This window comes from Anolis sagrei, chromosome X, assembly GCF_037176765.1.
Source record: "Anolis sagrei isolate rAnoSag1 chromosome X, rAnoSag1.mat, whole genome shotgun sequence".
Classification (NCBI taxonomy): Eukaryota; Metazoa; Chordata; class Lepidosauria; order Squamata; family Dactyloidae; genus Anolis; species Anolis sagrei.
Window position 1 is genome coordinate 43,010,046 of NC_090034.1, and position 16,444 is coordinate 43,026,489.

Below are 16,444 nucleotides of genomic sequence, written 5' to 3' on the forward strand. Positions count from 1 at the left end.
CACAGAAATCAGCTTGGTTGCCTTGCCAAATTTTAATATTATTTTGTTGAAGTATATATACAAAAAGCCACAGGCGACGATGTAGACTCTTCAGGTTGTAGCCACCAATCCCCTATTTAGCAGGGGAACCCTTTCCTGAATGGGATATTCTTCTCATTCCCCATCCCAGCCTGCCCAAAGAAAGGGCCGGTCAACAGACTCGCAGGCTTGAAGCGCTTCCCTGCCTGAGCCATTGCCATGGCTTTCCCTGCCAGCTTTGTTGCCAATAAAGCTGCTTATCCAACCCAAAGCTTGGAGGGAATTATTACTAGCAGCTTTGATCACATCCCCTTGTCATTCAGTTATGGAGAAAAGAAGCACAGCAGAAGCTAAAAAAGAGACAAGCCTGACAGCAGCTGGAGACAGGCACCTGAGACAATCTAACAAGCAGGAAGAAAATAACCATCAATGAATTAAGTTCCCTTGAATACCCAGGTATCTCGCTGTAACTAAGAATGTCTTTTCTACAGAAAAATACACAAAACAAAGGCTGCAAGTCTTAATTACTTGGTGCCATCAGTCAACACAGGAATTCATGCCCTTCATGGACACCATGCATCTACCCCAAGTGATATCTGACTTTATTCCCATTTCAAGATCTGGTCTTCTGTGTTGGATGAGACAGTGGTGGTCTTAGTATGGAGGGACCTGCAGTAAAGCTCTTGCTGTGGACAGGCCACAACCTGTACCTCTGAAGATGCTGGGTGAACCCCACTGACATTAACAGGAAAGGTACAAGAGCACAATGAGATGCTAGGGGAAGCACTGGTCGGAGTGGCTCAACCTCAGCAGCAGGGAATGTGTTTTGTATGCAAAAGGTCCAGTTCAATCTTTGTCACCTCTAATTTAAAAAACCAACACCACAGCAGGTGATGAGGAACTCCCTTCTCTGTCCAGGATCCAGCATCTTTTGAAGAAAGCCATGTAAATACATATTACCACTGAAAAGGGACATTCCCGTAAGACTATTTAGCCTAGAGCAGTGATTCTCAACCTGTGGGTACCCAGATGTTTTAACCTTCAACTCTCAGAAATCCTAACAGCTGGTAAACTGGCTGGGATTTCTGGGAGTTGTAGGCCAAAACACCTGAAGACCCACAGGTTGAGAATCACTGGTCTAGAGCCTAATATTACCTCGCTACACTACCAATTTCCTGAATCTCTATACAGCTTATCCAACCTTCGTTCACCCAACGTTCTGTATTAACCAGTGCAGTCTGCCTCCCGTCCGGATCCAGTGCTGTTTCAATACAGTGCGATGTTTTGATGCTGAATTCATAAATACATAATGTTACCGTGTATTGAACTGCTTTTCCTGTTGATTTGTTGTAAGACATGATATTTTGGTGCTTAATTTGTAAAATCATAACGTAATTTGATTTATAATTGGCTGGTCTTTAATCCAACATTTTTGCTTATCCAACTTTCTGCCAGCCCATTTATGTTGGATAAGCGAGACTCTACTGTACTTGGATCCAACTGTCAGTATTATATATGTTCCTACAATGATGTGCAGGGGCACAGCAGATATTGTCAAGAATAGTTCTTGATTCTGCCCAAATGAATGCACACCAGGGCATTTTGAAGCCATGGCACAACGGAGTGGGTCAATGATGTAATTTTCATAGTTTAGCTCCTTTCATTGTATGTAAAATAGACGCAAATGACAAAACTATGCTTTCTGTGAGTATAACAAAACCTTCAGTAGGAGCAACCTGACCCACATGTGCCTTAAATGCAATAATTTTCAAGCATTAAATTTGACAGACCAGTTCTGAGTCAAAGCTACTAAAAATACACATCAACCAAGCATACTTTGATGAACATTCAATTAAAGAGATTACTCTCCATGGGAAAGTGATGGGCGGCACACATTTGGTTCTAATCTTCCCAGCTGCTGGAAGCAAAAAACACAATTTTACTGGTAATGGGCTAAATCCAATTGTTAGTTCAAATTAAGTAGACCCATTGACTCAATGGGGCTTACATTAGTGTTAATTTGACAAATCTCATCCATTCAACAGCTCTAATTTAGCTGGAACTAAACTAAATTAGATGTAACCTTGGATTTTATTCAAAACTATAAACAGCATAGCAATCCTTACAAAACTCTTCTGGTCTGCTGATACTCACTTGGGCAGTTTGATAATGGCAATGTGGGTTTTCTGTAGAGGACAGTGAATTAATTTCTCATGATTGTGCATTTGTAAACATAGCATCCTTTCGAAAATGTTAGATTGCAGAGCAAGAAAGGAGAGTGTGACTCTCTTGATTCTGTCCAGCATAGGGCTAGCTCATTTTATGTTGATCATTTTATGATTGGAATGAAATAAATATTTGCCTAGTACTGCCTACCATTCTTCAAATCCATTTCTCATTCATTTCCAGGCAAAATGGACCAACAATATCAACCCCCCCCACAAGCTGGGGTGTACTAATGCAGTAGAAAAAAATAAATAAACCATATGGATCTCTAAAATTCAGGAGGTGTGAGGGAGGCTGATCTGCAAAGTGCCCTCCCAGATCCTCAAAGCTCCCAACTCCCACATTTAAAGAATAGAGAAAACTTTGTTGTTTATTCGTTCAGTCACTTCCGACTCTTTGTGACCTCATGGACCAGCCCACACCCGAGCTCCCTGTCGGCCGTCACCACCCCCAGCTCCTTTAGAGTCAAGCCTGTCCCTTCAAGGATACCATCCTTGAAAATCGTTCAATTTTTAAAAGAAATAGAGCGAATTTCTCCCTAAAAAGGCAGGCAAACTCATGAAACACACTCAACCCTGAAGAACCCGCCACTACTCTTAACATATTTTCATTAGAATTCCTCTCAAAATGGCAGTCAAAAGTGGACAGAGCAAAAACATGCAGAAATCCAAGTTTGTTCAACAGTACAAAAAATTGTTGATTGATTTGCTATAGTTGTCATTTTGGTCTCATAAGGCAGCACACCAAATGTGATATCAAGTATCTGGATTGATACAGCATAATAGAGAGACAAACATTTTAAATGAAAGTACAGATAGAAAAGAGACCTACCCATCCACCTGGACTTCGACATCTTTTGTTTCCATCTTGTGCTGCAGATCTCCATTGACTTCCTCATTGTTGCTCTTCAGAAAGTCCAGGACTGGCTCGATCTCTTTGAGCAATTCACTGTTTTCGACACTGCCATTAACACAGAGATTAGAAACCTCCCCGGTTCCTTTCAGAGCGTCTCCGGGAACAGCGTTGGCAACCACCCCGTTGACGTGCACTGAAGTCTCATCTCCTGGTCCATTCTCTCGGGTGCACCGAGTACTGACGGAGCCACCCATTGTGTGGTCAGGACTTTCCTGTTTGCCTTTGACTTGGAGGCTTGGGTCTGATGGTAGGCTGACCACAGTTGGAGTCACACACAGGGGCCTGGTCACACGGACAGTTTTGGGTGTCCCGTCACCGGTGAAGGTTGTCTCCAGGTGGGTGGTGAAACCCTCGGGGCCCCTTAAGATAAGGACAACGTATGTCTCCGAAGCAATGCTCCTCAGGACCTCCAGAGCAGTGTCATAGTTCATATCCACTAGGGGCCTCCCATTGACGGCTAGGATAATGTCTCCAGTTTGAATTAGACCACTTTGTTCGGCTGCTCCTCCTCGGATTAAATCAGAAATGATCACTGGTGGCTTGTTAATGCGTTCCTTCACCAGGAACCCAAGGCCCCCAACCTTCCGCTTGAAAAGTTTTACTGAGATGACATTGGGCTGAATCTGTTGTACACTGAACACATTCTCTTCCATTGTAGTCCTTAAATCTTCCAGCTTTGTGACCAAGTGTGAACAATACACCGATGGTCTCTCGGTTGGTTTCCAGCTGAGACACCAGTCTCTAGAAATAAAGATGGGAACAGCGAGAGAGAGAGAGAGAGAGAGGAGGCTGCTTTATTTCTGTTGAGGAATACTACACTGGGTGATGATCACTTCTTCACACTTTGAACCACTAAGTTTGTTCCTGGAGGTCATGAGTTGTTCACTTCACCTGTACTGAGCTCTTTTGTCATTCTATGGCCTCAGTTCTGGAATGCAACAGAGCAAGTGATCCTGTGTGGAATGGCAGGTGAACAGAAGGAGACATCTCCCGCTAAATAAATAGTCAGGAAAGATTGTCCTTGCTCAACTCTAGAGGCTTTTGGTGTTCACTTCACATCAGTTTTACCTATAAGGTAGAATAGAGAGGGGAGAAAAAACATAAAGAGACCAGGTTGGATGGAACAAAGTATCATCTCTGACAGGTATCTGTGAGAGTTGTAGGTTGCCAGAAAGACACACAAATACACTGAGATTTTTTTGTGGTATTTCTTGGCTGATGTTGATTTTGCTCGGATAATTTATTATCACTTTAAATTATTCTATATATGATTTTAGAAACTAAATGAATATTTAATGTCCAGTGAAGTAAAGATCATGTGGTCTGGAAGACTGCAACTAAGGCATACATCACATTGGCCAGATCTGTTCTCACCAGAAATAATGACTGTTGGGTACCCTCAACCTCACATGTGTAAAGGCCAGTCTAGCTAGTCACCATGCTTATTTGGAAGCTACCTAAAGTAATTGTCATATCACACTCCAAACCTTATCACAGACTTTGTTTTGGTCCCATTAGATAACTCCCAAGTTTTGATTAGTCTGATCAAGTATATGGATTCTTTTAGCACGGCAGACAGGCAAACACTTTATAGCAGTGGTTCCCAACCTGTGGTCCGCAGCCTCACCATTACTACATTGTTGCAACGAGAGTGACTGGTCTCTCAACACCCTCTTATAGTGCCAAGGCTTATTAAATATGGTTTTGTGTGGGTGAGCAGATAGCGACTACTGGATGGCATATGTTCTGTATCAGAAACAAGAGCTGATGTGGTCTTTCCAATGCAATTTTCTAAATCAGCACCCCAAATGACCAAACCAAATCTAAAGTTGAACAAAAACTGATTCGTAACCCTTCTGGTACTAATGTTGGAGAGTGGTCCCTGGTCAAAAAAAGGTTAGGAATTGATGGTTTATAGCAAATGTTTGGTGTGTGGGAGCACGTGCACACGCTTTTCAAACCTGGAAGTGGACAATACTGCTAAAAGAGACTTTCTCTGTACATGCAACAGTGCTAAAAGAGACTTTCTCTGTACACAGGGCCCCTAGGCCCACAGGCTGGATGCAATCCTCCAAGCTCATCCCACTTCACACTTCCCATTGAAATACTGGTACATTTATGTTGGTTAAACTTGTTCTTCATTTTAAACTAGCTTGGGGATCTGGCGCGGGTTATTTGAGAAAGGCATTGTTCGTTTTTTGAAGTTTGGTAATGTTTAATGATATTTATTAGAAAAAAAAAGCCAGTTGTTCCTTTTGTTTTTTATGAATGATCCCAATAGAAAATGCATAAGGATGTCCCAAACCCTGCAATTATTCAAAGTTGGCCATGTTGGGTCTGTGTGCCAAGTGTGATCCAGATCCGATATTCGTTGGGTTCAGTGATATCTAGATATGAACTACATATCTAGATATGAATCTGGGTGAACTACAACTCCCAGATTCCCAGGACAATCACCCACAAACCCAGCCAGTAATTACAGTTGCCCATGTTGGTTCTGTATGCAAAGTTTGGTCCAAATCCGTCGTCAGCTGGGTTCTGTGCTCTCTGGAAAAGGGTGAACTACAACTTCCAAATTCCCAGGGCAATCATGGCCAAACCTTGCTAGTATGCACAGTTGGCCATGTTGGGTCTGTGTGCCAGATTCGTCATTGGCTGGGTTCACAGTACTTTCTGGATGTAGGTGAACTACAACTCCTATAAATCAAGGTAAATTCCCCCAAACGTAGTCATGGGGGTTCTGTGTGCCAAATGTGGACAAAGTCAATTATTGAAGGAGATCAGAGCGCTCTGCCTTGATGCAGGGTGGACTACAACTTCCATCCTGTTGAGTCAGTCCCCCAAACCCCTCCAGTCTGTTCAGTTGCTGATCAATTCCTCTGTGTTTGCTGCCTGCCATAGGAAAGGGTACGAAAGGGTTAAGGGAGAGGCAGTGGGCAGGCTCATGCAAATTCCACACAAGGAACCCTGGGATGCCTGCCTGTGGTGGAGGAAACACATCAAATCTAGGATAAAATTCTCCCTGAATGAAAGCATTCCTTGGGTGATTAGTGTTTGGGGAGGACATTGGCAGGGTTTGGGTTACATATTCATGGCACTTGCTATAACCTGCAATGTCAGTTGGGGGAGAGCTCGAGAGCAGTGACTCAAGAGCAGTACGTGTGAAAACAATCTTGGAGCCCTCGTGGACAAGTTAAACATGAGTCAACAATATGATGCGGCAGCAAAAAAAGCCAATGGGATTTTGGCCTCCACCAATAGGAGTATAGTATCTAGATCCAGGGAAGTCATGCTACCCCTCTATTCTGCCTTGGTTAGACCACACCTGGAATACTGTGTCCAATTCTGGGCACCACAATTGAAGGGAGATGTTGACAAGCTGGAATGTGTCCAGAGGAGGGCAACTAAAATTATCAAGGGTCTGGAGAACAAGCCCTGTGAGGAGCGGCTGAAAGAACTGGGTATGTTTATCCTGAAGAAGAGAAGGCTGAGAGGAGACATGATGGCCATGTATAAATATGTGAGATGAAGTCATAGGGAGGAGGGAGCAAGCTTGTTTTCTGCTGCCCTGGAGATTAGGGCACGGAACAATGGCTTCAAACTACAAGAAAGGAGATTCCATCTGAACATTAGGAAGAACTTTCTGACTGTGAGAACTGTTCAGCAGAGGAACTCTATGCCTCGGAGTGTGGTGGAGGCTCCTTCTTTGAGGCTTTTAAACAGAGGCTGGATGGCCATCTGTCGGGGGTGCTTTGAATGCAATTTTCCTGCTTTTTTGTAGGGGGTTGGACTGGAGGGCCCACGAGGTCTCTTCAAACTCTATGATTCTATGAGTGCCTTTGGAGGCTTCTCAGCGCTTGGAACTATGGCCTGTTTGTGGAGGTGGGAGGCTGTCTGTGTACGTGGACAACTTTGCCACATCTACACATTTTCACTTTTATTATGTGTATAGATATGGTATTGCTCTTTCATGGTTTTTTTTTTTTGCACTACAAATAAGATATGTGCAGTGTGCATACGAATTCGTTCATGTTTTTTCAAACTATAGTCTGACCCCCAACAGTCTGTGGCCTTTGCTTTAAAAGTTTGAGGACACCTGGCCTAGAGCTGAAAAAGTAGGCAATGAGTATGCATCCCATCTGAAATCCTGTGGCTGCCTCGTGCAGAATTCTGGGGCTTGGAGTTTAAGGCACACAGTGGTGGGGGGTTAACATTCTCAGAGTGGTGCTGTGGCTCACTAAACTACAAGTGTAATTAGGCCTTTTCCAGTACACATTGATGTGTATACAATTACACACATGCTGTAAAACCAAAGAGAGAGATTGTTTTCTGAAAATCTACATAAAAGTTCTTTGCTGAAATGGAAATGTGTACACATTTGAAGTCAAAACAATCTGGAGCCTTTCAAGGAAACGGCAATTGGCAACATCCCTCCTATCAGTCCTATTTATTGGGGTGCACTTTGGCACATGAATCACTGTCAACAATGGTGGGCTTTGTGCACAGCTGACCCAGCTGTGCGTGGATTTCTAAACCTTTAAACACCTTCTTGCCCTTTTTACCACTTTCCCAGATGTCAAGTAGTTCTCTTCTCCTTTTAATGATCCACCCAAAATGTGACACAAAAAGAATGAACGGCGACATCTTTTGAGCTATCACTGACTTGGATTGTTTTGTAGGCTCAATATAAAGAGAGAAAAAAGAGGATTGGAGGATGGGGGAAGAAGTTGAAGGGGGCCAACGGGCAAAGCAAGGAAAGTTGTGAAACCATCCCTATCTGCACAATTGGATTTGTCACCATATTTTGGACAGTAAAGGGAAAAGCGCTCTTCACAGTTTCGAATTAGAGTTTTAAGAAGTGACAATGTGATCGAACTCACAATCCCTGATAGCTGAGAAAGGAGGTTTAGTTTAATGGTCATCTGTGCAATAACCATGAAGGGATTGGACAGGTAGAAAGAAAAATTACTCTCACCCTCAATTCCTCATCTCCAAACAAGGCTCTGTGACTTAGTTCACATTGGAAAAAGAGAAACCATAAATCACTTTGTGCATACAAACATACACACATCTAATTGTGTATATGGAGCAGTCTAGACACTTGAACTATTGTACAAATGTTAAGTAACAGCAGCAGAAGCAGCAATAATAATAACTGTATTGTCGAAGGCTTTCACGGCCAGAATTACTGGGTGGTTGTGTGTTTTCTGGGCTGTCTGGCCATGTTCCAGAGCATTCTCTCCTGATGTTTTGCCTGCATCTGTGGCAGGCATCCTCAGAGGTTGAGAGGTCTATTGGAAACTAGACAAGTTGGGTTTATATATCTGTGGAATGTCCAGGATATATAAACCTGATATATAACCCTCATTTGTCTAGTTTCCAATAGACTTCACAACCTCAGAGTATGCCTGCCATAGATGTGGGCGAAATGTCAGGAGAGAATGCTTCTGGAACACTGCCAGACAGCCTGGAAAACTCACAGCAACCCAGTGATTTCGACCATGAAAGCCTTCAACAACACATTAAAATGATTTGGTCTTCTTCAGTTGATATAACACTGGCCAACACACATTTTGGCATCTCCAGTGTTAGCCTTGTTTCTGAGTATATTTGATTTGCCGATTCCAAAAATGGTACCTGTTTTCCCCCATTAGCTCTAATTTTTGAGATGCAGAACATATGCCATATCGTGGAATCATAGAGTTGGAAGAGACCTCATGGACCATCCAGTCCAACCCCATTCTGCCAAGAAGCAGGAAAATTGCATTCTAAGCACCCCTGACAGATGGCCATCCAGCCTCTGCTTAAAAGCTTCCAAAGAAGGAGCCTCCACCACACTCCGGGGCAGAGAGTTCCACTGCTGAACAGCTCTCACAGTCAGAAAGCTCTTCCTAATGTTCAGGTGGAATCTCCTTTCTTGTAGTTTGAAGTGAAAACACACAACAACCCAATAATAATAACTAATTACACCTGTTTGCAGTCTCACTATCTGTTAAATGGAGTTGTGCTAATGCTAATATACTGATATGCGAGTATCCACACACACATTTTTTTAATTTTAAAAGAACATTAAAAATGCCATGTGGGAAAGAGCCAGTTCCAGCCACCCTGGCCTCCTACCCTTAGAATCATAGAATCATAGAATCAAAGAGTTGGAAGAGACCTCATGGGCCATCCAGTCCAACCCCCTGCCAAGAAGCAGGAATATTGCATTCAAATCACCCCTGACAGATGGCCATCCAGCCCCTGCTTAAAAGCTTCCAAAGAAGGAGCCTCCACCACACTCCGGGGCAGAGAGTTCCACTGCTGAACGGCTCTCACAGTCAGGAAGTTCTTCCTAATGTTCAGATGGAATCTCCTTTCATGTAGTTTGAAGCCATTGTTCCGTGTCCTAGTCTCCAAGGAAGCAGAAAACAAGCTTGCACCCTCCTCCCTGTGGCTTCCTCTCACATATTTATACATGGCTATCATATCTCCTCTCAGCCTTCTCTTCTTCAGGCTAAACATGCCCAGTTCCCTAAGCCGCTCCTCATAGGCCTTGTTCTCCAGACCCTTGATCATTTTAGTCGCCCTCCTCTGGACACATTCCAGCTTGTAAATATCTCTCTTGAATTGTGGTGCCCAGAATTGGACACAATATTCCAGATGTGGTCTAACCAAAGCAGAATAGAGGGGTAGCATTACTTCCTTAGATCTAGACACTATGCTCCTATTGATGCAACACAGCGAAGCCTTGACACCTGGAGAGACGGCCACCCGCCTAAAAGTCTGACTTTTCTTTAAAGCCATGCAATAAAAGGCAAGTTTTTTTTTCCTGAACTGGTTTAAAGCCTTAAAAAGCCACTGTAAGCAAAAGGTCATGGTCCTGGGGTGTCAGGATAAGAGACCCTATGGGGTGAGTATGATTTTTTAAAAACCTATGTAGATAAACCCTGGCCTCCCCACTGGTAGGGGAACAGTAATACCAACACAATACATCTGAAAGAGCAGAACACACAGCAATGCACTGTAATCCTCTGGGAAGTCCTTTCAGCTTCCAAGCTCATTCTGAACAGAATCATTCCATTGAGCAAAAGGGTCAACCTATGTCACCACTTGAAAGATAACTTAATTTCCCATCCTTCACATAAAGTACATCCTTCCGAGGGTAGCACTGCTTTGAAACGTGGTGGGGAGGCATCCTAGGAGGGGTGAATACTTGATGGTATGCCCTCCGAAATGTAAATTAATACCAAAAGTATACTGCTCAACATGTCGTAGGATAAATACGATCTGGAACCAAAAGGGATTTAGTCTGAAACAGTATGAAATCAAGAAAGAGGCAAAAATGCATCTCCAAAGATAAAGCGGGTTGCCCACATAAAAGTATAGAGCAAATGTATAAAGTATAGAGCAAATTTATTTATTTATCTGCCATATTTATATTCTGCCCTTCTCTTTTTAATTTTTTAATTTACTTTTATCATAATTCAATACATTTGAAGGGGGCTTAAAGCGGGGCACATAAAGGCACAATTCACTGCCATACAATTATACAATTATAGTTCATCTGCACCCAGAGAGCACTGTGAATGCAAACAACAATGGATTTGCACCAAATTTGGCACATACCCAATATGTCCAAATTTGAATATTGGTGGGTTTGGGGTGGAACTGGCCTTGACATTTGGGAGTTGTAGGAACTGGGTTGTATAGTTCACCTGCAATCAGAGCACAGCAGGGTAAACTGCCACCTGCAGAAAATCTTGCCGATCAAAAGGTCGACAGTTTTATCCCAGGTTGGGGTGAGCTCTCAACTATCAATCCAGCTTCTGCTCACCTAGCAGTTCGAAAACAGCAATGTGGATAGGTGGATGGGTACTGCTTTGGCAGAGAAGTAATAAAAAGTGCCCATGCGGACATGCCGGCATAACAAAGTTCCTCGGCATGGAAGATGAAGCGACAGCCCCCCCCCCCCCCCCATTGCTGGAGTCGAGCACAGCCTCCAGATGCCAGAGATAGAAAAAGATAAAAAAAATGGGAAGCCTTTCCCACTGTTTATGTACTGTCTGTCTTTATTAACTATATAATGGCATTGAATATTTGCCATATATGCATATTCTAATTCGCCCTTACCCCCCTCGGGGAGACAGGGCGGAATATAAAGTACACACACACACAATATCCAATACATATTCAGCAAATAAGACATATACATCTGCATTCAAAATAACTGCTAAAACAATTCAAAATTAAAATTCTTAAAATCACATAACCCAATATCCAAATCCAAGGCTGTTCCTGTTATCGTTGCACCATTTCACTTCACCTGTGATGGAGGTGGGACCAAGAACAGTGCCTCCCCAGAAGATCTTAACACTTGAACTAGTTCATAAAGGAAGATATGTTCAGATAGGTAAACTGGTCTGGAACCATTTAGGGCTTTATAGGCTAAAGCCAGCATTTTGAATTGTGCTCAGTAGCAGACTGGTAGCCAGTGGAGCTGATGTAACAGAGGAGTTGTATGCTCCCTGTTCTATTCTCTGGTAAGAAAGCTGGATGCCATCCGTTGTACCACTTGGGACTTCTGAACAGTCTTGAAAGGCAACCTCATGTAGAGCACGTTGCAGTAGTCTATTCGGGATGTAACAAGTGTATGGACTACCATGGTCAAGTCTGGCTTCCCAAGGTACAGGTGCAACAGGCACAGAAGTTTTAATTAGCTGTAAATCGCCTAGAGCATTCTCGGATGGAGGGCGATTAATAAGTTATTAAATGATGATGATGATGATGATGATGATGATGATAAATTGTGCAAATGCTCCCCTCGTCACTGCTGAAACCTGGGGTTCCAGGCTCAGTGATGAGTCCAAGAGAACTCCCAAGCTTCGAACCTGTGTCTTCAGGGGGAGTGTAACCCCATCCAGCACAGGCTGTAACCCTATGCTCTGTTTGGCCTGCTGACTAACCAGGAGTATCTCTGTCTTGTCTGGATTAAATTTCAATTTGTTTGCCCTCATCTAGACCGTCACTGCCGCCAAGCACTGGTTCAGGAGCTGAACAGCCTCCTTAGCAGCAGGTGGAAAGGAGTGATAGAGTTTAATGTCATCTGCGTACAGATGACATTGAATTCCAAATTCTGGATGATCTCCTCCAGTGGCTCATGTAGATATTAAACAACATGGGGGAGAATACGGAGCCCTGCGGGACCTCATAGAACAAAGGTTGTGGGGCCGAGCAGGTGTCTCCTAACAACACCTTCTGAGAACGACCCTCCAGGAAGGACCGGAGCCACTTTGCCTTCAAGCCTCATTCCTGCAAGGCATCTCAGAAGGAAACCGAAGTATACAGTATCCAAGGCCGCTGAGAGGTCTAAGAGAACCAACAGGGATCCTTATAGAAATAAGGAAGATAACATAAAGGCAAACACAATGTATGTTCTCTTAGTGGGGCAGACTGTGAAGACGGCCCAATCCAGAAGTTGGCATCTCAGCATTTTGGACTCTGTCCCTCTTTCCCAAATTGCTGATAGGCTTCCTATAAGCAGCAGACCAGCCAATGGATTTGAGAGGCCTTTCACCAGATCCTGCACTTATTTCAGACTTATCCTCATCTTCTCTATTACACCCACTTTCCTCCACTTGGTTGCATTCCAGATTCACACTCCCATGAAGAGGAGCTCTGACAATTTGTCAGAAAGACCCCCCTAAAAGACCCCCTCCCAAGCCAAAGCCCTTTTGGTAATCCTCATTCCTGTCTACCAGCCTTATTACGGGGAACCTGTTAATGGGACAGCAGGTATCATTACTAACGGGCTCAGCCTCAAATGAGGAGGCAGTGCGCAGGGGAGTGACAGGACAGCTAGACCCGAATCAAGAAACTTGCTTGTCAACACGGCGGTCATTAGGCTGTTTTGCCAGACATATAGCCCCATTAGAGCCCATCACATGTCAGCTCACTGAAACTCCTTAAAACAATTCTTAGGGAAATGTCAAGAGGCAGATGAGAAGCCTCACCACTTTCCAGGCTAGCAAACACTCTCCAAAGGCAAAGCCCGAAGGAAGAGCTCTCTGATTCTGTGCCTGCTGAAGGCACAATGTGATTCAGCTTCTTATACCCAGGTGCTCTCTGACAATAACACTCGCAATGTATTACCGAGGGAGAGAAGTTGGAGAGAAGGGCCTCCCCTGAAGTTTTGAAAACCTATGTTGTCCCATATGGGAAAATATGGTACTTTGGATTAAATGAGGTTTTTACAGTCATAAACCAGCATTTTGCATTCTGCCCAGATACAGATAAGCAGCCAATGAAGTTGTTGCAACAAGGCAGTTTTCAAAGCCGTGTTAGTCTCTTGCAGAGTAAAGGAAGAAGCGGGAAAAGCAACAGGAATGTGGTAGCAACTTTAAGACTTACTGGCTTTTAATTTAGTTCCAAGCTTTGTGGATATAAATTTCTTTCTTCAGATGTAGATACCGCACTGTACTGTATCTAAAGAAGTGGGTTTATATCCACGAAAGCCCGTGGCACTTAGTATTAAAGGTGCTACTACATTCCTTCCTCCCACTCCATCCCTTCTTCCTTTTTGTGTAGCAAAATACTTGGATGTTCCCTGTAGCCAGTGCTAGTCAGTGCTGCCAGAAGTCTTCCTTGCAACACTTCGAGCCAAATGAAGTTTATACAAAGTTTTGAAGGGGCTCTAGAGCAGGCATAGGCAAACTTGCTAACTTGTGGCTGCATGGCGGGCCAGAGTGAAATAGGTGGGCTGGGAGGGGGGGGGGGTTCTCCCCAAGTCCCCTCCCTGCCCTTTCCTCCCCTTTCTCTTCTCTTTCAGAGGCGGAAAGTGAAGGAAAGATGGGAAACGTTTGGACCCCAAAAGGGTTAGCCTTGGTCAGGATGAGATGGTGGATAGGAGAAAAAAAGTGTATCCATGAGACCCCATACTGCCCATTCCTTATATAGAATCCCAGCACTGGAAAAGACCCCCAAGGTCTATCCAGTCCAACCCCCTGTCATGCAGGAAGGCACAATCAAAGCACTCCCAATAGACAACCTCTAGGGAAAAGCCTCCAGAGAAGGAGACTCCACCACACTCTGAGGCACCTTATGCCACTCTCCAACAGCTCTTACTCTCAGGAAGTTTTTTGTAATCTTTTCAGTCGAATCTCTTTTCTTGCCATTTGAAACGATTGCTCCCTTGTGCCCTGGCCTCTGGGGGCCCACACAACCCTATATTCCAGAATATCAAGGCAGAAAATCCCACTTTATCTGAGTGTGGACTCAGATAACCCAGTACAAGGCAGATATTGTGGGATTATCTGCCTTGATATTCTGGGATATAGGGCTGTGTGGAAGGCCATGGAGCAGCAGAAAAGTCACCCCTCCCCAAATGGGACACCCTTTTAAACCTTGAAATATAGTTCTCATGTTCCCTCTCCACCTTCTCCCAGTTAAACATCCCCCAGGAGGAAAGGAATAACAGAAGGAAGGAAGAGAAGGATGGAAGGGAATGGAGGGCGGGAGGGAGGAAAGAGGAAGGAAGGAGAAAGAGAGAGAGGGAAGGAGGGAGGGAGGAAAGAGGGAAGGAAGGACAAAAGGGTGGAAGGGAAGGAGGGAGAAACAAAGAGGGAGGTAAGGAAAGAAGGGAGAGAGGGAAGGAGGAAGGAAAGAGAGAAGGAAGGAAGGATAGGATGGCGAGAGAGAGGAGGGCCTGAGAAAAGAGCCCAAGGAGGCGCATCTGGCCCCTGCGCCTGGGTTTGCCCATACCTGCTCTAGAGTGTAAGTTACAGCAGTCAAAAGACACATAACCCCAGGTATACTGCAAATGTACCTTCGAGGCCTGAGCATCAAAGTTCCAGGAGAACAACCAAGCGATGAACCTGCATCTCCAGGAGGAGTATAACCCCATCCAGCATAGGTTGAATCCAAATGCTCTGATGAACTTTCAAGCTGCCCAGGAGCACTAGTACTGCCCCTGTATTAAATATCACTTTGTTTATCCTCATCCAGTCCATTACAGATGTCAGGAACCAGTTTACAAGGGTTCTTGGTCTTGCCTTCCAAAACATATCACTGTATTTGTTGTGTTCATTTAAAAAGGTAGCTTGGAGCAGCAAAGAATGGTACACTGGACTGATAAGACTCTTGTACAACACAACAGCATAGCCCAACGGTATGTGATACCTCAGGAAAGGGATGTTTAGGGCATTGCTAGATGGAATTTTAGGGACATCTGGGGAGCGTACTATGTTCTACAACGACATTGGTACAATTCCAACGCAAATGATCCCCCCCCCCCAAAAAAAAAGAGGGTGGAGGAAAACAGTCATCAGGCTGCTTTGATGGGTAATGCCTCTATTTACATATGAAAGAGGAAGCAGTCAGTCACTCCCACACATTTTAAGAAAAACTTGCTGACAGTTTCCAGAAGAACTGACATTCCTAAATGGAGACTAGATGACACCTCCAGAAGCAAATGGATGCTGCTCATTCAGTGATGGCCCGTCACAGTACGCAGTGCAGCGCAGTGACGTCAACTGATGAACCAGCTAGATGGCTGATGTTTGAAAGGCTTGCACTGAAAGCCATGTAGGCAATTTGAACTGGATGGCCCTTGTGGTCTCTTCCAATTCTGTGATTCCAATTCCACCCCAAAGGGTGAATTGGGTTGATGGCTTGTACTTGGATGCTGTCATTATATGGCTTAGTCACTAGATGGCATTGGGCTTAATCATAGCTAACTGGAGTCAGCAATTTCCTACATTGGGTGGCTGTATGCCCCTCTTTACAGAAGAAACTTTAGTGCTAGACAAAAATGGTAACTGCTTGTGAGATCTCAATGAATTAAGGGAAAGAAAAGGTTGAAAAATGACACATGTTTCAATATTTGAAAAGATGTCACATTGAAGATGAGGCAGTTTGTTTCTTGCTGCTCTAGAGACAAGGATATGGAACCATGGATTTAAATTGCAGGAAAAAAGATCCCACCTAAACATTAGGAAGAACTTTCTGACAGAGCTGTTCAGCAGTGGAATATGCTGAGTCCAGTGGAGTCTCTTTCCTTTTCTGGAGTCTTTTAAGCAGAGGCTGGAGGGCTTTGTCAGGAGGGCTTTGATTGTGTCTTCCTTCACAGGAGAGGGGGGTTGACTGGATGCACTTTGAGGTCTCCTCCAACTCTAGGATACTACGAATCTTAGTCAGATTCTTCCCTTTGAATCTAGTAAGCCCACTCACGTCATGCAAGTCTCCACGATTACACCAAACCAATTGAAACAAAACAAAGCGAAAAATAAAATAAAAACTCTTTGGG

At 44.0% G+C, this 16,444-nt stretch overlaps 1 protein-coding gene across 4 annotated transcripts in view; it reads right to left on the reverse strand.

Moving 5' to 3' along the window:
* The window catches only part of NOS1 (nitric oxide synthase 1), a 220,834-nt gene that overhangs the window by 90,135 nt on the left and 114,255 nt on the right, over window positions 1-16,444 (reverse strand). For all 4 annotated transcript variants that reach the window (XM_067473256.1, XM_067473257.1, XM_060785472.2 and 1 more), the window contains one exon: window positions 3,076-4,227. In XM_067473256.1, coding sequence (XP_067329357.1) covers window positions 3,076-3,812 — 737 coding nt within the window. In that variant the 5' untranslated portion in view covers window positions 3,813-4,227. The remainder of the gene's footprint in view (window positions 1-3,075; window positions 4,228-16,444) is intronic.